We start from the raw sequence: 25137 nt of genomic DNA, 5'->3' as shown, positions 1-25137 counted from the left end.
GGCAGCACTCCAGTTCAAGGAAAAATTGTGCTGGACAGAGACCTTGTTGTGAGGTCGAAACATTGCACCACTTGGTGCTGGATTAAAGTCCACAATTTTTCCTTGAACTGGAGTGCTGCCTGATTTTTTTCTATTTAGATAGATAGATAGATAGATAGATATGGGATAGATAAATAGATAGATAGATAGATATGGGATAGATAGATAGATAGATAGATAGATATGGGACAGATAGATAGATAGATAGATAGGTAGATAGATAGATAGATAGATAGATAGATAGATAGATAGATATGGGACAGATAGATAGATAGATAGATAGATAGATAGATAGATTGATTAATGTCGCTTAAGAGTTGGGGTTAGTGTTGGTTCTGCACTGATTTCAGAAAAGAATTGTACAATTACTTAAATGTGGGAGAAAAAAAGTTGATTCACACATCACTATTGGAAAGGGATCTTTACAGTTAGAGGAGTCACACTATAGAAAATGCCCTATACACCTAAAAGTAGCAACAGCAAATACAGAATTAAAAAAAGGTGCAAGATGTAATGGCAAATGGCCTTAAAGACGTTGTCCACTACTTTCACATTGATGCCCTATTCATAGGATAGGGCATCAATTTATGATGGCCGGGGTCCCGCACCCGGCGCCCCCACCGAGCAGATGTTATCGGTGGCAGCTGCCCGCCGGAAGTCCTTGCCTGCGGGGCTTTGCCGTTCATCTGTAGTGGCTGCTGCGGGGTACTGTACATCCACCTCCCATTGAATTGAATAGGAGGCAGATGTGCAGTAACAAGCGCCGGCCACTACAACTTGACGGCCAAGCAGGTAAGCACTTCCGGCCGCCGGCACTGATAACAGCTGATCAGCGGGGGTGGCGGGTGCGGGACCCCGGCCGATCATGCATTGATGCCCTATCCTGTGGATAGGGCATCAATGTGAAAGTAGTGGACGACCTCTTTAAGGCTACAAATAATATAGAGATGAACAAAGTTTATGTTCTGGGATTTATTTTTTAAACAGAAGTTAGCAGCTACAGATGTGGTCTAATGGGGGTTTTAGGGTTTGTAGAAGCCGGTCATTTGATGTCATTAGCCTGCTGTCAGTCTATACAATACCTACCTCTGATTTTATACGAATAAATCAAGGAAAAAAATTATTTTCATGGCATGTCGTATTATAGATTAGAGAAGCACCATACAGAGATACCTGGATGCAGAACGAGAAGGACTCCGTGCACCACGCAGGGTTCGGACATACAGCTAGATACACGAGAGGGCTGAAATGCATCTTCTCTGCATTACACTTTCTGTCCCCATAAGAAGTGTTAGTATTTCTTGCACTACACTGGTAGGAACATTTTGTACTTTTTTATACAGTAGATACACAAATGACAGAAGGGAAGAACCGCCAGTCTGCAGCCAAAGACATAAATATGTGGTCCGGGTCTGTGCTCAAGCTCAGGTTGGGGGTAGAAGAATGTTCTCTCTCCATCCAAGAAAATCAGTATTCGGCCATGGCCCCACTATCAGTATTCGGTCAGTATTCGGTCAGTATTTTTTCTCAGGAGTGGGAGCCAAAACCAGGAGTGGGTGATAAATGCAGAATTGGTGACTTGTTTCTATTAGACCTTTTCTCTGATTGTTCCTCACCTGGTTTTGTCTCCCACTCCTGAGAAAAAATACTGACCAAATACTGACAGTGGGGCCATGGCCTTCAGAGTGTGATACAATTTTCTTGGAGGTGGAGAAAAAAAAAAAGTTTCTCCACCATCTCCATTATGTCAGTCCATGAAAGTGTCATCCAAGGGCGGTCTGATTTCTTTCACGGACCCGTAGACATGAATGGGCGAGTGCCATCCGATTCTTGGAGGCAAATCGTGCATGCTGTAATTAATAATCGGACATGTGCACAGCCCCATAGAATAACATAGGTACGAGTGCTGACCATCAAAACCACGGATAGATCTCGTCCGAATAAAACGGTCGTCTGCATGAGTCCTTACATCATGGCTTCTGTATATAGTAGAAACCGCACTATGATCGGGCACAAATAGTCACTGATCGACTCCACTGACTTTCATGGGACCACTCCTGCGAGAAAAAGCATGGTCATAAAAAATAACCAGAATAGAAAGATAATGAATAATGAACACAACCTAATACTGTTATCTTTGTATCAGCTCCTGTATTTGTCTCAAAGACGCATCAGATACAGTTGTGTGTGAATCTGACCTGATAGCAGCGTTACCCGGAGGAGGGGTGGAGGAGCCAGATTTTATTCTTCTAATTTCGCAGTAATCACAGACCAGGCCTGAAGCGATGATTCCTGCATTGTTCACATCCTGATTATTACATGCATCACCCCAACCTCACCCTCCGAATCCTACAGACTTTCCACGGCTTGCAGATTTTTAGCAAAGACATGGTGAGAAAAATATATAACCTGAGTGTTAAAGTAAAAAAAATCCATATAAATGTCCTGCATTGGGGACATTAAAGTCGGCCATAGACATTAGATGGCTGTCGGGCTGAGCGATGCTTCGGCCGGCAGCTGTCACAGCCGACAGTCCCATACATAGGAGCGCTGGTTCGGCTGAGCGCTCTTGTGCTCTCTATGGGAAAGCCGCTGTCTACCATCTCCGGGACAGAAATGCGTTCGGGAGTCCGAAATCAGACATGTGCGATCCACATCTCTCCCAACCATCCGTTGGCCGGCGCCCCCCATACACATTGGGCCGTCGTCAGAACCCATCGATATCAGCCTTTACACATCACTGCTATTTTACGGATACAAAACAATGTAAAGCACTCAACAAGTATCACCATAAACTACAGCAGATATTCCAACGCTGGAAAAATCGGTTACGGCACATAAATCACCATAAAGTAGTGAGGCAGAATAATGGACGTGCAGCGCACACTGCCTCAGACCGTTACTGTCATATACACTCAATAGAGAAAAGTATCGGGTCTTAAGGCCACGTTCACACGTTCAGTATTTTACATCTGTAGTTGGATGAAAAATACAGAAGTGGTGACGTGTTTCTATTTTACTTTTCCTCTGATTGTTCCACTCCTGGTTCCTGATGTAAAATACTGACCGAATACTGAACGTGTCAACGCGACCTAATCATCAAATTCGTGTTTTTCATTCAGTCCCATAACCACATGTGTATAACATCCGGCGCACATTATAGTACATTTGGTGCAGCCCGCGCTGTAGCAGAGCGGAGTTGTGATAACTTTAGAAGTGAAGAAAGTGCAGTCATTTGTGTGCTGCATCTATCTGACTTGTGCCAAATGTCAATCCCAGCGTAGATTAATGATTTTCACTTTTAATAAAACAATTAATCCTAGTTATTGCAACAGTAAACCAGCTCTGCTACATCGGTGCCCATTGTAGCAGAGCAGTGCAGAATTTTTAATAGTAACTAAACCAATGCTTCATCTATCCTAGCTGTACCTCAGCTCTGCTACCTCAGCTCTGCTGCCTCAGCTCGGTGACCTCAGCTCGGCTACCTCAGCTCGGCGATCTCAGCTCTGCTTCCTCAGCTCGGTGACCCCAGCTCTGCTACCTCAGCTCTGCTACCTCAGCTCTGCTTCCTCAGCTCTGCTTCCTCAGCTCGGTGACCCCAGCTCTGCTACCTCAGCTCTGCTACCTCAGCTCTGCTTCCTCAGCTCTGTTTCCTCAGCTCGGCGACCTCAGCTCTGCTTCCTCAGCTCGGCGACCTCAGCTCGGTGACCTCAGCTCTGCTACCTCAGCTCGGCGATCTCAGCTCTGTTACCTCAGCTCGGTGACCCCAGCTCTGCTACCTCAGTGCACATATATCCACTTGTAGCCAAGCAGTTTCCAATTTTTTTTCTTTTTAGTTAAAAAAAAGTTACTAACTACCGTATGCAGTAACTCAGCTCTGCTACCTCAGCTCTGCTGCCTCAGCTCAGCGACCTCAGCTCTGCTTCCTCAGCTCGGTGACCCCAGCTCTGCTACCTCAGCTCAGCGACCTCAGCTCTGCTTCCTCAACTCTGCTTCCTCAGCTCTGCTTCCTCAGCTCGGTGACCCCAGCTCTGCTTGCTCAGCTCGGTGACCCCAGCTCTGCTACCTCAGTGCACATATATCCACTTGTAGCCAAGCAGTTTCCAATTTTTTTTTCTTTTTAGTTAAAAAAAAGTAACTAACTACCGTATGCAGAAACTCAGCTCTGCTACATCTCAGCATGTGCCTAACTGTAGACAGTTTTCACTTTTACAGCAAATTACCAGCCTGTATGAACATGCAGACCCTGCAGATGGATCACATTTCACCCAGTGATACATTTAATCATTACGGTAACATTTTCACACGTATTGATAAATGCTTCATAAGTGATGTAGCGAGGGTGAATTTATCATTTAACCCTTCGAGGCTGCAATGATTTATTTTGCCCCCATGTGCAAAGATTATGTTCGCCATCCCAGAGGGCGTCGCACAAAATAAAAGAAAGGTGTATTTTAGGACCCAATAACATGTTCACCACGTTAACCCGCACGCTGCTCTTTAAAGCTGCTGAAGATTAACTATCGTCTTATGCAAAACCGTATTATCAAGAATTGCGCCACATGACGAACTTAACTCTGTTGCGTCCCACAAAGCCGGCTCTGCTGTATCTGCGCTTTTCGAAAGCATTTAAAAAGCTATTAGCACAAACAAATCCAATATTAACACTCGCTTTATGCTCTGCAAATAGGAACTGACCTGCAGCCGATAAGACTTGACTGCAATAGGTGACTTATTTATTAAAGGGGGTGTCTGCGGTTACCTGGCGGAGGGTGGCAAGGTGTCCTGCAACGTCGCAATCCAGTCAGATCCTGGGTAAACCCTTGGGCTCCTTTGACTCTGTCAGGTAAATACTGGCACCATCTCCCTCCTGTACTTTCTTGAAAACTGCTTGCAGCTTATGGGACCTTCTACCGCTGCAACATGTTGATCCTGCTGCCTTGACATGCTTTCCCAACCGTGACATCATAACATCTCCATGGTGACTACAACCCCACCTGGCAAAACTACTTCTCACAACTACTGGCTAATGTGAAGGAAAAAAAAAAAAAAGTTTCAAAGTTTTTTTTGTTTTTTTTTCAAAATAGTTTTTTCTAGCACATTCTCCTTCCTGAGCTGTCAGCACCTCTCTCCTCACAGGTCTGGTGTGTGCATTTCCCCAGTGAAGAGGGCTGATGAGTTTTGCAGAGGGCCACTGGTGTGGAATAGAACAATGCCCCCTCGCTATCTGCCCCTCCCTGTCTGACAATGTCCCTATCTGCTGAACAGTTGCCACTAGGTTTTGCTGGCAGCTCTGGAGGGTTCCAGTATTCTGCCCCAGCAGGTTTTTCTCTCTCGCGCTCAATTTTTTTTTTTTACTATTAAACAGTCCCTGTATTGTATTATTATACTTTTAGATTTTACTCTTACTTTTATGTTGATTTTTAATTTTTCTACTTTTTTTTCATGGAATGTTTCCCTCCCAAAAATTATCTTTAGCTATTTTTCAATCAATTTGTGAAAAAAATGTATCTCTTTCCAACATTTCTACTATCATTATATACTATTATTATTATATTTACTATTATTGCTATATATTATATTATTACCATATTATTATTATTATTATTATATACTATTATAGTAATAATATACTATTGGTGGTGCAAATTTTATCTAGATGATACATGTGGCCTATTTTTTGGCGTAACTTACTAGGTATGTTAGGCATCTCTGATGGTTGGCATACATTTATATTCAGAAATATAGCTTTAGGCTGTGTGCCCACGTTGCGTTTTTCAAGCGTTTTTGATGCGGAATTTCCGCAGCGTAAACGCTTGCAAAACGCTTGGTAATCCGTGGCCCATGATCCCCAATGACAATCCGCATGTTCTTTGCCCATGCTGCGGATTTTTCTGCAGAGGATTTTCCTTGCGGAAAAATCCGCAGCATGTCCATAATTTGTGCGTTTCTGCATGCGGATTTAAGGTCCCAATGCATTTGAAAAACGAAAGTCAAATCCGCATGTAAAAATGCTGCAAAAACGCTGCAAAAACACGTCAAAAACGCGTGTAAAATCCACAAGCGTTTTTGACTGCCAAGAACATGCAGAAACGCTGCAGAAATTTTCTGCTTCGTTTCTGCATCGTGGGCACATACCCTTAAAGGGGTCGTCCAGGCTTGAGGTACTTGTGAATCCTCACAGCATGCACCATGCGATGTCAGAATTCTCTGGTGCTGGCGCCAGGAGCGGGCGGTCTTGTGACAGCAAGTATGTGATTTGCATACTGTCAGTCACATTCCAACTAGACGTGTCCGGCCTCACTCAAAGCACTTGTATTGAACAAGCCCACACACGTCTAGTCAGCATGTGACCGTATGTATGCAAATTTAATATTTGCAGTTGCGCCGGCCAGCTCCAGCCGCCGGCACCAGAGGATCCTGATAGTATGCACACTGCGCGCTGTCAGGATTCTCAAGTCTGCAGTCACTCTATGTACCCCAAGGCCGGATAACCCTTCTAAGGGGGCAGAGGTAGCAGTTGCATGTGGGATCGGGTAGCAGGGAAAGGGTCTCAACAGCACATCAGCTAAATAGGAAGGCACTGGGATTATACATTACATATGGTATGTGACGGGATCAGTTACAAATTTTACAAGTTAGGACTGTAATGCTCGGACTGGCCGGCGGTTCTCCCGGCCTGAGCGTGACAACTGCATAGAAATACAAGTTTCCATGTTTTGATGTGAATCACTTGATGCAAAAAGACACAGAAATGTGAACAGTCCCATAGACTATAATGGGTTCAAGTTTTATTTTTCCACTACGTTTTGGGACAATCACCCAGTTCAGCCAACACCTCCCACCAGCTCTGAGTGCGCACCAATTATTCTTCTCCATCTGTGAAAAACACAGAACACGTATGTGACTCACAAATGTCTGAATGGCCCTCAGGAAAGTCAGTGACTGATTAATATTAATCCAGATGAGTTGGGAACATGGACAATGTGTCAGTATAGGCAGCTACAGTGCAATAACTGCATATGAAAGAACAGAAATGTGGAAACAAAGTACAATTCCTTTAAAGGGACTGCCTCAAATGTGTAGCTATGGTAAGGGCTACTTTTTTCTCAGTAGAGACCTTGTGCAATCATTGGGCAGACCCAAATAATTAATTGAATCCATGAAAAAAATGCAAAAAAAAAATCTTTTAATACATTTTTTTCCAAAACAATTACATTTTTTTTTCATTCTTGAAACCATTTTCAAGTGTATGAGAAGGAGTTTAGTATGCTTGACTAGCACAGAAAACCAACACTGCACCATAAAGACCCTTTGGTCTGGTAAGTGGGGGAATGTGGAAGCTAATTGTCTGGCCCCAGGTCATAGGGAGACGAGGCAGGATCTGAGCTAGACTTCCTGCTCCACTGCTGGAGTCAAAAGGTTTTCAATTGTCTTATAATTGGGTTATAAATAGGATGAGATCATGTGAGGAATGTGATGGAGCAGGTCCTATGGAGCGACGTGAGGGCACTGGTGCATGACGAACCCTACAAGTGCAATTTATAGTCTGCAATATTGAAATATAAACCCACTATAAATTCTATTTCCAATACTTTTCAAAAGGAATTGCATTCAAAATAATTGTCTCCCTATATAGTATTAATTTCTATAGCATCATGACTTATTATACCAATGGTCTCCAACTAAGAGTCTCCGACTAAAGATGTAAGAGTATAAAGATGAGCAATTACATAGTGACCATTGAAATAAAGAGTCCTGCAGAGCAGAAGTCACCGAGCCGGTGTCACCTATACTGTACATTGTCTCCATATGTCTCAGTACTATGGAACTGTCCGACAAATGATGCCTCCATATGTTGGGAACAACTGAGCTTCAATTGACCTCTTTGGTATTTTTCAATAGTTCTAAAGAAGCGTGACTGCATGTCGCCATATAGCCTGAGCCAGGGGGCTGTCCGGTTAAGTGGAACACCAGGTGATCATAATATTTTCTTTTCTTGAAACGTACCCCAACATATGGTCCAAAAAAGCGAGAATTCCCTTTGAAAACTCTACCTTAAAATGTAAAAATAAATTTCATATTTTAGTAAATCGCAGTAAAAATAGGTTTACGGACGGTCACATTCAGTGAAGGTTTTACCCACATTTTTCCTTTTTGGCATTTGTGTTTTTTTCCTATTCTTCCACAAGTCATAACATTTTTATTTTTTCGCATGTTTTTTTGCAGGACGAGTTGTAGTTTTGAACAACATCATTTATTTCAAAATATACTATTTAATGTACAGAATGACGGGAAGAAATTCGAAGTGGATTGAAATAATAAAGAAAACAAAACACAATTCCGCCAGGGCTTTTGGGGCTTTCTTTTCATGGAGTTCATTGTGAAGTAATGGCAACAAGATTCTTCAGGTCAGTGCAATAAACAGCTATACCAAACATATATATATATATATATATATATATATATATATATATATATTTTTATTGTTTTAGTGGTTAAAAAAGACAGAAATTTGGTTTGTGTTGCCATTTTCCAAGACCCATAACTTTTACATTTTTTTGTAGATGAAGCCGTGTAAGGATTTGATATTTTTTGTGTGACGAGCTATAATTTTTGTAAATACAATTTTGGGGTAGATACAAAATTTTGATTGCCTATTTTTGCATTTTTGGGGGGGAAGTGTATTGCTCATAAAATACAATTCAATAGTTTTTTCTTTATGCAGTTTAACTTTTGAGTTAGTTTTATGTGTCAATATCACATGTTTTTTTTATTTCCTTATTTTTTTAATTGGAAAAACGGGGATGATTTAAAGTTTTATATATTTTTTTGTATTTAAAAAAAAACAAAAAACATTTTTTTATTCCCCCTGATGGACTTGAACATACAATCAGGGGAGCAACGATCGCGGTCACAGAGTGTACAACCGCAACTGGACCAATGCTGGAAGGGGGCCCGCTGACACCATTGCCTATTTCAGCTGGATATGTGTCCTTGGACGCACATTCAGCTGAAATGTATTGCAGTGCTGAGACTCATCTAGTCCCTGCACTTCAATACATAGCGCCGGCAGCTGATGTCGGCATGCAGGCAGCGCATGGCATTGATGTCATGCGCTGCCTGTCACTTGCATGCTGAAGTCAGCTGCCAGCCTCTGCGCAGGCAATAGAAGAGGACGCTGTGTGTCGCGGGAGCGGAGGAAGGTGAGTTAAATCAGTTTTTATACATTAGAGAACATTGGAAGAACAGGGAGCACCATTACAGGATGGGACCAGGATTGGGGACATATATTCCTGGAAGAGGTCAGAATGGGGACATTACATTAGGATGGGGGACATATATTACTGAAAGGGCTCAAGATGGGTATATTACACCAGGATGGAGGACATATATTACTGAAAGGGCCCAAGATGGGTATATTACACCAGGATAGGGAACATACATTACTGTAAGGAGCCAAGATGGGGACATTACACCAGGATGGAGGACATATATTACTGAAAGGGCCCAAGATGGGTATATTACACCAGGATAGGGAACATACATTACTGTAAGGAGCCAAGATGGGGACATTACACCAGGATGGAGGACATATATTATTGTAAGGAGCCAAGATGGGGACATTACACCAGGATGGAGGACATATATTATTGTAAGGAGCCAAGATGGGGACATTACACCAGGATGGAGGACATATATTATTGTAAGGAGCCAAGATGGGGACATTACACCAGGATAGGGAACATATATTACTGAAAGGGCCCAAGATGGGGACATTACAACAGGATGGAGGACATATATTCCTGTAAGAAGCCAAGATGGGCACATTACAGCAGGATGGAGGACATATATTACTGTAAGGAGCCAAGATGGGGACATTACACCAGGATGGGTGACATACATTACTGGAAGGAGTCAAGATGTGGATATTACACCAGGATGGGGGACATTATTACTGGAAGGGGCCAGGAGAGGGACATTATTACAGGAATTGCCTCAGAATGGGGGAGATTATAGCAGAATAGGCTCAGGATGGTGGACATTATACCAGGAAGGGGCCCAGAACGTTGGACATTATAACTGCAAGGAGCCCAGGATGGGGAACATTATTACTGGAAGGGGCGCAGGATGACATTAGTACAGGATGATGGACATTATTAAATTATAGTGGGGGGGGCATGTATATTTTTATAGGATTTAGAATGTTACAAAGGCTAATACATTTGACCAACATGTATTTGGGGGCCCAGGTTCAAATTTTGCACCAGGGCCCACTGCATATGATTGTTTAGTCATTTGTACTATATACTGCAATACTACACTGTTATAGTAGATAGTGAAATTGATGATCTTTCTCATATGAAGCTCAGCCACAGACTGGGCATCATAACAACACCAAGATGTGACAATGGCCTTCATTAGGCCTTCGGCTTTCATGGCAACCCACTATTGAAGGGGTTAAAAGGAATTTCAGCTACAACTTGGCTGGATATATTTTAATGTCTTGATCAGCATATCTGTAAATTCTTATAGGGTCACTGTAGCACCCTGAGGATTCGGCTGCTACAGGGGTATTGCACCTCAACCCAGAGGTGTGATATTCCACTCCCGGGTAAGGAAGGAGTGTGGAACTGAGCTCAGATAGACTGCATGCACTACATACATCCCATTCCAGAGGAGCAGGCCGACGGTACTCCCACTTAGAAATGTGCAGGTACCACCGAGCCTGTTCCTGGCTGGAGTGGGAGGGGGGTGGTACATCCCATGTAGTGTAGGGGCAGATAGGGGGAGCAGTCTGGGTAGTGATAGGAGCTCATTGGGTGCTGGTCACCTGAGCTCACACATAGAGGGATATATAAGGAGGGCACCAACTTAGATCAGGGTCAGTCAGCTGCAGAGGACAAGTCAGATGCAGAGAGCAGGAAACAGCAGCCCTGGAGAGAGAGTGGAGCAGAGAAAGACCCAGAGGGGGAAGACTGAAGGGACCCAAGAACCCAAATTAGAGCACCGGGTGAGGAGTCAGCAAGAGGGTACCGGAACCCAAGCTGGTGGGGGCAAAGACATTCCCCAGCCAGAGACCGGAGACCGTGGGCAGTGTCTGTCACGGTCACCCACCACATTCACCCCGAAGGCACACCACGTGGAGGGTCAGGGAACCCAGGGCCAAGGGTGTCCCAAAAGAAGGCCCGAGGGAGCTGGACCTAGGTGAATCACTGGTGGGGACGGCTGAAGAAAGGACAGAGGGAGAGCTCAGGGCCACGCTCCGGACTTGTTTGGGGGTTGGCTGGATCCAGGACCTGGTGGACGCAGCACGGCTCGGGTGGTCACTAGCAGCTGGAGTGACCGGAACATCAGCAGTAAGTAAACACCCTTAACTGCACAACCCGAGTCTGTCTTCATTGCCGGCTGCACCGCACCACCACAACCCCCATCCTCTGCGCCTGTCCCCTCTGAGGCTATACCCCTCCCGTTGGGGGTTATCTCACCAAGCTGCGCACCCACCATCAGCCTCAGCGGACCCTGCAGCAGCGGCGGCCACAGTGACCGCATCACAACGGGTGGCGTAGTCGACACAAAAGAACTCTTAATAACATCTGTAGGACTGCCACATCACACTGAGCTTGACGCCCTGGGCACGGGACCGGGTCACAGCCGCTCGGAGACTACAACCCCCCATCTGATCCGGTGCCGGGTATTCCCCTCAAAAAGGAATATGTCCCAGGGGGCGCGTCAACTTTGGCGTAGTCGGCAGGATTACGTGCCCGCAACACCCGGGTACTGCGTGCCTGAAGAAAAGTGCAAGTTTACCTCAGAAAGAAGTCTCCCGCCGGTTCCAGAGGGTCCACGCCATCAGACTCCATCACCAGTCGTTTCCCGCCGATTGTCCGCCATTTCCAGCTTGTTCCCGCCATCTGCCGAGTTTCCCGCCACTGGGAAGCGATTCCCGCCAAAACCGCAGATTTCCCGCCTTGGAAGAGCAGCGGACGCCATTATGGGCGTGCCAAAGGAGGGCAAGAGGCCACCTCCCATCGTGGGCCAGGACAGAAAATGGCGCCAAAAGTGGAAACCGCCCCCACCAACAGAGACTGTGATGCTGGAGGTGTCTGTCAGCGTGAAAGAACTCCCCCTGGAGCTGACAGTCACCGAGTTGCCCCGGGACCGCCCTCGAAGTGGGAGGAGACGAAAGAGAAGAGAAAAGATGGGTGTCGCTTGGAGTAGTCTGGAGCGAGCGCACCCGGAGGCAAGAGGTCTAACAAGGAGTAGCGGAGGAGCTCACCCGGAGATGGAGAGAAAGCAGAACAGCACCGGCCCGCTGGCCAGGAGTCTGCTAGAGACCGAGGAAGGAGGGCAGAGCAGCACCGGCCCGCTGGCCAGGAGCCTGCCGGAAGCCGAGCAGAGCAGCACCGACCCGATGGTCAGGAGCCTGCTAGAGTCCACAACCCCGCTAGGTCTAGCGGAGATCTTAGCGCAGCTCCCCCGAGACCGGGAGTGTGCACAAACTGCCCTGGAGGGCCTCGCACGGAGGATGGCCCGGGTACAGCGTGAGATACTGGCGGAGTGGAGCCAGGAGATGGCCCAGCAAGCAGAGACCAGTCAACGGAGCACGCTACCCTGGAAGAGGAAGCAGACCGCCTCTGAGGATGGCGCGGGAGGACCCAAGGCCGGAGACGGCGCCGAGGAGGGAGCCGAACGTATGGAGGCAGGTAAAGGGGACGCCTATACCCCAAGCCGTGACACCGCTCACCTGCCCCAGCTCCCCGTCGCAGAGCCCGAAAGTCCCCCTGCTGTGCCCGTAGCCGCCACGTCACCGCAATGGACTAGGCCCCGACCGGAAGCCGCCGCAGCGACCCCTGTGACGTCACGCGCCTCGACCCGGAGCGTGACAAAGCAGGAAATACCACCAGCCTGGTCGCAAGGCCTAGTACCCCCGGGCGCCGCACCACCAACAGCGCCCCCTACCTCCGCGGAGCCTCCGGCCTGGCCGCAAGGCCAGGTAGCCCAGGGCGCCGCCGTCCTAACGGTGCCCTTCACCTTCCAGGTGCCCCAGGCCTGGCCGCAAGGCCTGGGCAACCCGGGCGCCACCACCACCGCGCCCGCAATACCTAGGGTGCCACACCTGGGGGAGGACCTCTTCGGCCAGCTCACATGGCCGGACGGGCGGCCCTTCATCTGGCCCGAAGGGTACCCTGAGCTGGAGCGGCAGCAAAGACTAGGGCACTTGTGTGAGCCCCTAATCCCGGCTCCGAAGCCCGTAGCTCGGGTCTCGCCTCCTCTAGCAGAAGCCCAATTCGTGTGGGACCCGACGGGAGAAGATTTGATGGGGTTCACCGGAGAAACTCGGGCAGCCGCAGCTGAACGTACAGAGTGTTGCCGTCAACAGCTGGCAGAGTTTAAGAGAGAACGGGAGGAGAGGCGGGTCAGAGAACAACAGGCCCAAATCCGGAGCGCGGAGCAGAAGAGCCGGACTAGGAGGAACCCCCGTGCAGCGCATAGTCCCCGCACCATCGGGACAGTGATAAAGTTCAACCCGCAGCATGGGTGGGGCTTTATTCGGGACCGTAACAACCGCGGTGACGTTTTTGTGACCCGCAGAGACGTCGAGTCCCACCTGCCGGAAGGTCACAAAGGCCGTGACCTCTACGTCGGAGACGAGGTCACTTTCACCCGGCACAAGTGTGCCAAAGGACCTTACGCCCTCCACGTACACCGCTTGACGGAGGAGGAGTTGCGGTACGGGGAGGAGGAGCCAGAGGACCCGGACGGGTCTGAAGCAACACCGTATCACCAAGAAAAAGCAGGAGGGAGCCGTCGTTGAGGACGGGAGTAGAGACTGTATATAGTTGCCTGTCGGGGCACAGTGAACCGTTGCTGCTAAAATAGTCCCCGTTGGGACCAGTGAACTGTTTACCCGTTAACCCCTTCATCCTACAGGCTGAGGACTGTGAGCAGCCATTCCCTTTCCTCTAACTGGCCGAGGACTGAGAGCGGCCAACTTCCAACTTCCCCTGTATATAGTTGCGCGTCCTAAAGCGCCCCCTACCGGTTTTATAGAAAACCAGTTTTTCTAAGAGACTGTCGCACTTTTCCCGGACACACGTTGCACAGTGTCCGGAGGAGGAACCAGAGACAAGAGAAGTCTACGAGAATGTTTATATAAAAAGTTTTATATATATATAATGTTTATATGTTTTATATGTTTATATGAAAATTTTGTATGTTTTGGTGTTTTATGTCTTACAGCCCGAGGACGTGCTGTGATTTACCAGGGGGGAATGTAGCACCCTGAGGATTCGGCTGCTACAGGGGTATTGCACCTCAACCCAGAGGTGTGATATTCCACTCCCGGGTAAGGAAGGAGTGTGGAACTGAGCTCAGATAGACTGCATGCACTACATACATCCCATTCCAGAGGAGCAGGCCGACGGTACTCCCACTTAGAAATGTGCAGGTACAACCGAGCCTGTTCCTGGCTGGAGTGGGAGGGGGGTGGTACATCCCATGTAGTGTAGGGGCAGATAGGGGGAGCAGTCTGGGTAGTGATAGGAGCTCATTGGGTGCTGGTCACCTGAGCTCACACATAGAGGGATATATAAGGAGGGCACCAACTTAGATCAGGGTCAGTCAGCTGCAGAGGACAAGTCAGATGCAGAGAGCAGGAAACAGCAGCCCTGGAGAGAGAGTGGAGCAGAGAAAGACCCAGAGGGGGAAGACTGAAGGGACCCAAGAACCCAAATTAGAGCACCGGGTGAGGAGTCAGCAAGAGGGTACCGGAACCCAAGCTGGTGGGGGCAAAGACATTCCCCAGCCAGAGACCGGAGACCGTGGGCAGTGTCTGTCACGGTCACCCACCACATTCACCCCGAAGGCACACCACGTGGAGGGTCAGGGAACCCAGGGCCAAGGGTGTCCCAAAAGAAGGCCCGAGGGAGCTGGACCTAGGTGAATCACTGGTGGGGACGGCTGAAGAAAGGACAGAGGGAGAGCTCAGGGCCACGCTCCGGACTTGTTTGGGGGTTGGCTGGATCCAGGACCTGGTGGACGCAGCACGGCTCGGGTGGTCACTAGCAGCTGGAGTGACCGGAACATCAGCAGTAAGTAAACACCCTTAACTGCACAACCCGAGTCTGTCTTCATTGCCGGCTGCACCGCACCACCACAACCCCCATCCTCTGCGCCTGTCCCCTCTGAGGCTATACCCCTCCCGTTGGGGGTTATCTCACCAAGCTGCGCACCCACCATCAGCCTCAGCGGACCCTGCAGCAGCGGCGGCCACAGTGACCGCATCACAACGGGTGGCGTAGTCGACACAAAAGAACTCTTAATAACATCTGTAGGACTGCCACATCACACTGAGCTTGACGCCCTGGGCACGGGACCGGGTCACAGCCGCTCGGAGACTACAACCCCCCATCTGATCCGGTGCCGGGTATTCCCCTCAAAAAGGAATATGTCCCAGGGGGCGCGTCATCACCACCAGGGGCTTGTATTTTAGGTCTGGGGTCTGAAATATTTTGCTGAGTCTCGTCTGAAATAATTAACAGCTGTATACAAAAAATATTTTAGAAATTTGATAAATCTCACTCCATGGCAAACCACAGCCGACAACCCCACTGAATCTAACATTTACTTCAGGTACAATTCCAGGTATATAATATATCCCATCCATGGAAAGAGATTCCAGATTAATCTGTATCTCAGCAATAATTTGTGAAAGAACAGAACAGTTCTGTATAACAACTATCATTATTAAGTTTCCAAATGCACGATCCTATAATAATCTGGAACTATGAGCTCTACCTCCATAATTGACTTTTATACAGCATTATAAGTTTGTAGAAAATGGAATGACACAAATGTCCATATAACAAACTGGTGCCGCATTCTCGACACTAGAGGAACCTGGTCCTATGATTCTCATGAAAAATTCTTGAAGACGGCACATTCAATCATTGCAGGAACAGAAATGAGCCAGGCAAGGGGAGAGGAATCTAGCAGAAGAAAAGAAAGTCTACTGGTCAGCTCTTCCCAGCTTCCCTCTGCCCAAATCAGCTTCATTCTACCTGTTTGTGTCATATTTCCAACCTTTGGAAACTGATTCTGTACCATTTTTTTTGCTTTCTCATGCCCCCTCTTTACAAGCTACAATATTTCCATTCCCCGTCTCCCACTCTGGATGACAGTCTGAAGCATACCATCATCTCACACTAGATGGTCCGGAGAGACCTGTCAATCAAGCCAAGTAAGGTAGGGAGAAGCCAGAAGGAGACAACCAGTGGACTCTTCTTCATGTGTCAGGAGGACTCGTCTCCTCCAGTCCAGCTTATTTTTCAAATTACATTGGCGCTGAATCAATGACACATTACAGTAAAACATAGCATTCTGTAATGAGAGAATCTCTGAATTTCATGCTGCTAATGGTTCAAGTGGGCAGGTTCCCTTTTCGCTGTTGTCTGTTGTTTCAACAAACTGCCTAAGTGAATAGTACAAGGGATATTACGATCTTTGTAAAATATCTAATATGAGAAATAAGGTCCTTTCTCCACTTATGAGCCACTTCTTATCCTTTTCCAGCCCTCAGAACTCATCATTCACTCTGTAAAAATTGCCAAAATCCATCTTGGTCAATCTCACTATGATATTAGATTACAGCTGCCTATTTAAGCATATTAAAAGAGTAGAGGAAGGAAGGAGCACAGTGAGAGAACAGGGACGGCCCTTGCTATAACTTTCTACCTCACTGCAGAGCTGGATTCACAGTTACACTGCTCATTATTGCTGCTCAGATTAGAGACCAGGTCAATGCCACACAGAGTTCTAGCAGCAGACACATTTCTTCAACAACTGTTAAGAGGAGACTTTGTGCAGCAGGCCTTCATTTTAAAATAGCTGCTAGGAAACCACTGCTAAGGACAGGCAACAAGCAGAAGAGACTTGTTTGGGCTAAAGAACACAAGGAATGGACATTAGACCAGTGGAAATCTGTGCTTTGGTCTGATGAGTCCAAATTTGAGATCTTTGGTTCCAACCACCGTGTCTTTGTGTGACGCAGAAAAGGTGAACGGATGGACTCTACATGCCTGGTTCCCACCGTGAAGCATGGAGGAGGAGGTGTGATGGTGTGGGGGTGCTTTGCTGGTGACACTGTTGGGGATTTATTCAAAATTGAAGGCATTCTGAACCAGCATGGCTACCACAGCATCTTGCAGCGGCATACTATTCCATCCGGTTTGTGTTTAGTTGGACCATTATTTATTTTTCAACAGGACAATGACCCCAAACACACCTCCAGGCTGTGTAAGGGCTATTTCACCATGAAGGAGAGTGATGGGTTGCTACGCCAGATGACCTGGCCTCCACAGTCACCAGACCTGAACCCAATCGAGATGGTTTGGGGTGAGCTGGACCGCAGAGTGAAGGCAAAAGGGCCAACAAGTGCTAAGCATCTCTGGGAACTCCTTCAAGATTGTTGGAAGACCATTTCTGGTGACTACCTCTTGAAGCTCATCAAGAGAATGCCAAGAGTGTGCAAAGCAGTCATCAAAGCAAAAGGTGGCTACTTTGAAGAACCTAGAATATAAGACATATTTTCAGTTGTTTCACACTTTTTTGTTAAGTATATAATTCCACATGTGTTAATTCATAGTTTTGATGCCTTCAGTGTAAATGTACAATTTTCAAAGTCATGAAAATACAGAAAAATCTTTAAATGAGAAGGTGTGTCCAAACTTTTGGTCTGTACTGTATATATATATCCTTATTTATACCCAAGAAAGTTGTAGCAATCAATCATAGATAGAAAAACGGAGAACCAGGAGTCCATGCTACTTAGAAAGGTATACATTTTAACATTATTTTATTATTATTATTATTATTGCGCCCCCTGAGGAAGCAACAACCGCAAAACGCGCGTTGGGGAGTCTGGGCTGGTACACTGCCGCATCTATAATAATGGGTATTTACACTTTTTCATACTAAAATAGTGTTTGTTTTTAATGTAATAAAATCTATACCTTTTTAAGTAGCATGGACTCCTGGTTCAACGTTTTTCTTTCTAAAAATGAGAGATAGAGCCTGCAGAGGGGAACACTAGTGAAAATACTGGACACAAGTCATATAAAAGCCAGAAATACAGTAATTCCTCACATATGCATGCATATGACAGCAGTCGACAGGTTCACTTTCAATTAGAATTTTGTTTTCTCCAATACAAGAACTATTTCACATGATTTTTGTATTACTTTACATAAGGATTGATCAAACCTGATGGGATAGAAGAGATAAGAGATTTAATGACCCATAATCTTCCTGCCATGAAAACACTTCTGAATAAATCTACAGAGAATTCCATGTTAGGGTTAATAATTAGCAGACGTTATTTCCGATTGGATGTAGTGTGGAATGTGTTGTGCACTTTTTATATTTAGTTTGACCTCTGTGTACAATTACAGAACGAGTCCTCTCAGCTTTCCCTATGTGGATAAGCCAAATCATTGCTTTCGGTCTCCTTCACACATGCCGGACTCCCGTATGCTGTTTTCATGCTGTTTTTCATTTGTGTAGTTTTTTAATAGCTACAAAAAGGAAAAACTGATACTTTTCGGGAAATAAGAGTATGTTCACACGTGTCAGAATTGCATAGTCTGGCTCCAACAATAAATTCCTAATATTACTGCAGTTGATATCAGAGGTTCAGTCCGTGTATATGGATCCACTCTACAATAAGAAAATGGTAGACAACTCTGTAGATACAGTAAGCATATATGTAATTAAGCGCTATAAATTAATTAGTTTGCTGTTTTAACTCTTTCCTTAACAGATTGCTCAGCTTAAGACCCCCATACACACTCGATTTAAAGTTGGTCGCAACTACCGATACCAGCAGGATGTCCAACAGTCTTATGTGTATTGGGGATTCTTGACTCGCCCTCAATAGATCTTGTCGGGGAAGAGAAGGATCGACATGATGGATTTCCAATAGCCGATCGATCCTTTTGTTCTCCCTACAGATAAGCTGCTGTCAGAGGAGTCATAGGGAACACAGGAACGTTCGGCCGAGAGTTCCTTTGTATTGGAATGGGTTCCTTCGTATATGAAGACTTTAAAGGGAATCTGTTTTTGCCACCTAATCTAAGAGCAGTGTAATGTAGAGACGAAGATCCTGATTCCAGTGATGTGTCACTTACTGACCTCTTTGCTGTAGTATTGATAAAATCACTGTTTTATCAACAGGATCTTATCACTAGAGAACTAATAAATCTACTGCCAGGAAGTCCTCTATATTCATGAGCTCTGTATAACCCCGCCCCCACCACTGATTGGCAGTTTTCTGCCAGTGTACACAGAGAGCAGCCAATCAGTGATGTGAGCGGGGTTACACAGAGGTCAGCATTCAGAGCTCTGCTAGATCTGTAATTTTATCAGAACTGCAGCAAGCAGCCTAGTAAGTGACACATTGCTGGAATCAGGGTCTCTTTCTTTACATCATGCTGCTTTCAGATTAGATAGTAAAAACCTGGTGACAGATTCACTTTAAAAGGGAATACTGGTTGCAAATGTGTAGCATAATCACATGAATACTAGCCTCAATGTCATTCAATGGGAATAGTCCCTTTTTTTTCCATGTCTAATCCATGGAAATAGGGAGACTGGTTTTTTTTCAAGGTGTGGGAAAAACTCCATGTGGAAATTTTTCAGAAACCTTATTCTATGCCTGGGTTGGGGACTGTCATATAAACTGACCCTGAAGTCATTAGGTCACCATGTCTTTTTCAGTTTCTACATGTACACAGAAACCTTAAAATTTGCTATGGAATGAAATAGTATATATAAGAAAGTTACAGAACTTGTCAATGCACTCTGGTCAAACTCCATTTGCAAAAGACTGCTGATCCCCTTGTGTTTCTGGGATGAAGCAGCGGACGGTCACTGAACGGCCCACGTGTGATTAACATGCGGAGGATCTGCAGAAGCGACGACTGAGCAATAAATAAAACATCAAAAGCAATTCCAATCTGAATTCAGACAACAGGATTATTAACAAAGCGTCACATTTCTGTATGTGCTCGTTACAAACAAATCTTATAAACAGCAGATTAGGAAAGTACACTCCATTATTCTTCACAAATATTAATATCATTATATTCCCAGCTGCCTCGACTGCTTAGCATATCAATGTGCTGGCGGACTGAAATGCATCTCTCGCCATGTAAAAACGATAATACTGGATGTTCAGAGCGACAACACCTTATGTGATGGTGATACATTATAGTGGCAGCCAAAGTGGCAGATCCTGCCAACGGCGAACATGTGTCATCCTGACCTCAATAATGGGTACCGCTTCCTGTAAGCAGCATTGAATTGCACAACTGCTTTAAATCATCATCAAAACCTACACATATAGTCCATGGTGATTTACTCTTGGTCCAAGTCTAAGACCCCGTGTCATGACTCTGTTGTCGGGTATCCCAGGACCATGGGCTCCTTCCCTGTCCCAAACACTAGGGGAGCCCTAGCTGGCCCTGTTCCCGGGATTACTTCTGAAGGTGAAGATGCCAGGGCCACGTACCTTGTCTGAGTTCCTCAATCTGCCCTCAGTCTGTTCCCTTCCCCCACCCAGGGAAGAGGGGTGTAGTAGTGTATCACAATACACCAACCAGACTAACAATGTAATAGAAACAGGGATAAAGGAAAATACCGATCATACATGTATATGTAGACAAACAACAGAAGATAACATCAGGGAGTGGTGGATGGGGAAAAACCAAAGTAGAAGGAGAGGATTAACACACAACCAAAACCACACAACAGTCTGAGCTAAATCCACCAAACGCCTTCTCAAACAACAACAAACCACCAGACTCCTAACCATGCAGCATGAAGCTAGCTCTGGCAATGACTGCTTGCCAGAGCCCAGAATATATTGGAGAGGCAAGTGGCTAACAGTGAATAGCTGAGAGTATCATCCTGTGAAGCTTCCAAAAGTTCTCAGCAGCAGATTAACCCCTGCATCGCTAAAAGAAACCTGCACCGTTTAATATGAAGGTGAAAGGCTTCTAATGAGTGCAGAAGTAAGAGGAATGAGACGCTGCGGTCTTCCGGGTCCTCTCTCTTGCGGTAAACCCGTGACACCCCGGTTCCGTTAATGAGTTTGTCCCATATTTCAGCTGCTGTGCCACCACAAGGACTGGAGTACATTTCTCTCGTAATTTATGCCACTTCTGTTTAGCATAAATTTTGGTAAATTCGTCGTCCGCGCTCAAGCACACAGTCCGTCGGGTGAGCTTTATCCACTTTTCCAAAAACTGGCTGCGACTGGTGTGAAAAAATTACAGGACCCACAATTTTTTTTTTTGTGCAATTACAAGTTGTGCCTATATTTAGCAAAAATTGCATCGTGAATAGGGGACATAATTGCAGTTATCACCTTATTGCCCCTGGAACAAACACTTTCCACAACTCTTGTACGATATGAAGAGATATGAGAGAAAGGAGTCGTAACATAATTTGGGAGCTCAGAATTAAGACTAAGTTTGGTCGATTCTGACATTTTTCTAGCTCAGAATCATTTTGTCACAAAGTCACAGAGGCTTCCCGAAACTGTAAAACTTGTTTAAAGGGTAACTAAACTTTTAGATATTTTTTGATATTTATAATGCTTGTTCAATAGTGTTGATCTTCTAGGGGTCCTGGTCCTGAAACCACTGCCAATCACTGAAATCGAGAGGCAGAGCGGTTTAGTTTATACTTAAGTGGTGCAGGGGCTGAGTAGATAGAAGAGTTGAGCAAAAGGATTTGCAGGATCCTGGATCAGTGGCCATGAAGGTAGTTCATGGCCGCCGGACGAGAGCCCTACAAACCTCTTACTACCCACCATCATTCTCGATGCCTTCTCTGCCTTGTGATGTCATAACCTTGCAGCCTGTCAAATACATGACATCCCGCTGTGCCTACTAAACAGAAAAGGCATCGGGGATGCCGGCAGGTAGTAGACTTGCGGGATCTCATCCGGCGGCCGCGGACTACAGACATAGCCACTGGACCATGATCCTGACAATCATTTTGCTCAACTCCAGTAGATAATCTATGGGTCCACACATGGCTCTGCTCGCACTTGTGCCCCTTGGTTTTTAGTGATCGGTGAGGATCTCAGGACTTACCCTTTAAATTCCAGTCAAAGTGGAATAATACAATGTAAAATAAATTGTTGTCTTCCATTACAATGACATTGCACCACCGCCTAATAATCCTGGTGTCTTAAGGTCTCCAAGATATTATGGTATACAGTCAGCTCCTACCTGTGCAATGCCTCTAGCTATAAACATATTAAGTACCTATTAAAATTACATAAATAGCCTGATACTTTATCCAGAAATTAAATTGTTGTAAATTGCAATAAATATATATTCACTATTGAAACTTTTTTCTTGTAGGCCATTTTTCCCATCCTTGTATGATACAACTCCAGGATCTCATCCATGCTGACTGTGGCTCTCGATTGCCACAATGAAGCTCACAATGGCTGAATCATCAGAGTATTCAGTCCTTTAGATGCCATGTATTTATCACTAGCAACAAGTTGGATCGATGCCGTCACAAAAATCAGGAAAACATCACTGAGAAGCCTGAAGACCCAAACAGAAGACAAGACGACCTGGAGGATCACAATGAATCAAAGTCACCCTGATGGCCCTAAAAAAATAATAATTTACTGCGGATGTCAACAAAGAAGATCTGATCACATAAAGAAAGTGTTAGCTAAGTAGCGCTGGAGTCTACTGTACTGCCAGATGGCATACCTGATCTCTCAGACGTTCTTGGTGACCCATTATTGCAGTTGCGTGATGAGGGTATTTGTATTTAAGGTGCTCCAAAAAGGCTTCCCTCTTCCTGTCCATGTCTGATGACTGCATTCCCAAGATTTCTTTCGAACTACGTGGCCCACCTACTGTGTGTCTCCTGGGAATATTCCGCCCACCTTTGGATGGGTTATGATTGTTTCCATTAGACAGATTCTCCTTTGACTGGTGACATTCTGTATCATCTAATGAGCCTCCAAATGAATTTTTTGTCTGACCTGAAAAAAAAAATAAAAAATATCACATAAAATACAATATTTTATTCAAAAACAATATCAACAAAGGCTCCAATGCAAAATCTGTAATAGGGGCTTCAAGTCATAACGAGGGGTGGGCTGTTCCTGAAAGAAAGCATCCGTGTTTTTGGAATCTTGTACAACTCCTTTACAGATTCCTAGATAGACACCTAAAGATTTTTATTGCAGATTTAAAGGATTTTGTTGAGAATTTTATGAAAGTCGCCTAAGAGCAAGAAATATTGACTCATTAAATCCCCCACCATTTCGATGCCCCATTCCATTGGTCTACAGTAGTCCTGCAGTGATGATGTCATGTAAATCATTCACGTGACCACTACAGACAATCACTAATCTCAGTGGTCATATAGAGGACTATAGCTGCAGCTTTGGAAAAGTATGGGATTTAACAGGTTAATGTTAGTTATTTTTATATTTTAAAACATTTTTTGCACATAGGCCACTTTCTCAAAATCCTGAACACCCTCTTTAAAGGATTTGTCCTAAGTTCTGTATTAAAGAGGATGTCCACAACTCTGACTCAGTTATGGGTTTTGCCATAAATGCTTAAGGATAATGACCCCTAGAGATTCCCAAATACCCTTTGAGACATTTTCATAGTGTTTTACGCTTTTTTGCTTCATTTCTTGTGCCCTGACACCAGCTCTGCTGTCACAGTCATCACTTCCACCTCGGAATCCTCTGCTCCATTCTGACTACATTTCACACTATCCCTTGTGCTAGGCTGCAAGCCAGCAGTGAGCACAGATCTGTGACTCCTCTTAAACCCTCCCACTGATTCTCCAGCGTCAGACACAATTTCAGCACAATCTCCTGTACTGAACACTGGCACAGGGCATAGAAGTTATTATGCACAAAGAACCAGAACAGCAGCCCTGGCAATAAAGATTATCCCCTACTCCCAATCACTGACTAATGGATGGATGGGGAGAGAGATATGAATGTATTCATAATATCGAGGGAGTACAGCAGTATGCATATATATTACACAGAGTATAGAGCAGTGTATAGACATAGTTTTTATATATATATATATATATATATATATATATATATATATATATATATATATATATAACGTTGCTGTCAGGGTTGCCAACCGTCCAGAAATTCAAGGACAGTCGGTAAAAATTGGTCATTTTTTTGCCCTGTCTGTAAAAAAAAATGTAATGCGTCCATGACTTTTTTGAAGCTGAAGAAACTTATACAGATTATTTTGATTGTAATTATCATTATTTTACAGTTTACAGTGAATATCTTCATATCATATTCCTACAATATATATTTTACAGTTAATATCTTCATATCAGAATTATGGCCTGTAGACATGGATCACTTATAACCATGATGATTTCTTATGGTATTCCAATGTGTCTGTAAAAAATATTGTCTGTTCATGATTTTTTCATGGCACCTTCAGGTATCTTGAAATTGTACCCAAGGATGAGCCAGACTTGTGCAAGTCCACAATTCTCTTCCTGATATCTTGGCTGATTTCTTTAGATGCTATACAAAGAAGCATTGTGTTTCAGGTGTGCATTAAATACATTCACAGGTGTGTCTCTAATTATCTCAAATGTTGCCAAAAAACCTATCAGAAGCTTCCAAACACATGACATCATCATATGGGCAGTCCAGAATTGTTTAAAGTCATAGTAATCTTAGTATATGTAAACTTTTGCCTTTGCAGTAAGTAATAAAAATGCCTTAAAACATTCTCTCTCTCTCTCTCGTTATTCTGGCATTTGGCAAATATTAAAAATTCTGGTAATCCCAATTGACCTAAACCGGGAAAAGTTTATCCTCATTTCATGTCAGATATTGATAAAAACCTGCATATGTGTCTTTTTATATAGTGTATGTAAACTTCTGGTTTCAACTGTACATTTTACCCTAATCTATTGATATAATAGAAATAGAAATGCATGACTAAAATGTTAAAAATGATAAATCCCATGGAACAGAAAAAGCTTTCTCATCCT

The 25137-nt window shown here is 44.9% G+C and overlaps 1 protein-coding gene and 1 long non-coding RNA gene across 10 annotated transcripts in view; one reads left to right on the top strand and one right to left on the bottom strand.

The window, feature by feature from the left end:
• The window catches only part of KIAA1217 (KIAA1217 ortholog), a 456094-nt gene that overhangs the window by 312135 nt on the left and 118822 nt on the right, over positions 1-25137 (bottom strand). For 5 of the 9 annotated variants that reach the window (XR_012320033.1, XM_073677509.1, XM_073677508.1 and 2 more), the window contains exon 1: positions 22839-23105. Coding sequence is in view for 7 of the 9 variants with exons in the window: in XM_073677509.1 (XP_073533610.1) it covers positions 22839-22952 (114 nt within the window). In the remaining 2 variants the exon portion in view is untranslated. Of the gene's footprint in view, positions 1-4801; positions 4968-22838; positions 23117-25137 lie in introns of those variants that run through there. The other 4 variants (XM_073677511.1, XM_073677510.1, XM_073677506.1 and 1 more) reach the window with 3 other exon arrangements.
• On the top strand, positions 4741-24872 carry LOC141265007 (uncharacterized). Its single transcript, XR_012320034.1, has 3 exons — positions 4741-4885; positions 8269-8450; positions 22473-24872. It is a non-coding gene; the product is annotated as an uncharacterized lncRNA (long non-coding RNA).

This window comes from Phyllobates terribilis, unplaced genomic scaffold (genome assembly GCF_046119375.1).
Source record: "Phyllobates terribilis strain yellow unplaced genomic scaffold, ASM4611937v1 Scaffold_4__5_contigs__length_816908805, whole genome shotgun sequence".
Lineage (NCBI taxonomy): Eukaryota > Metazoa > Chordata > Amphibia > Anura > Dendrobatidae > Phyllobates > Phyllobates terribilis.
This window is presented reverse-complemented; position numbering and strand designations above follow the sequence as displayed.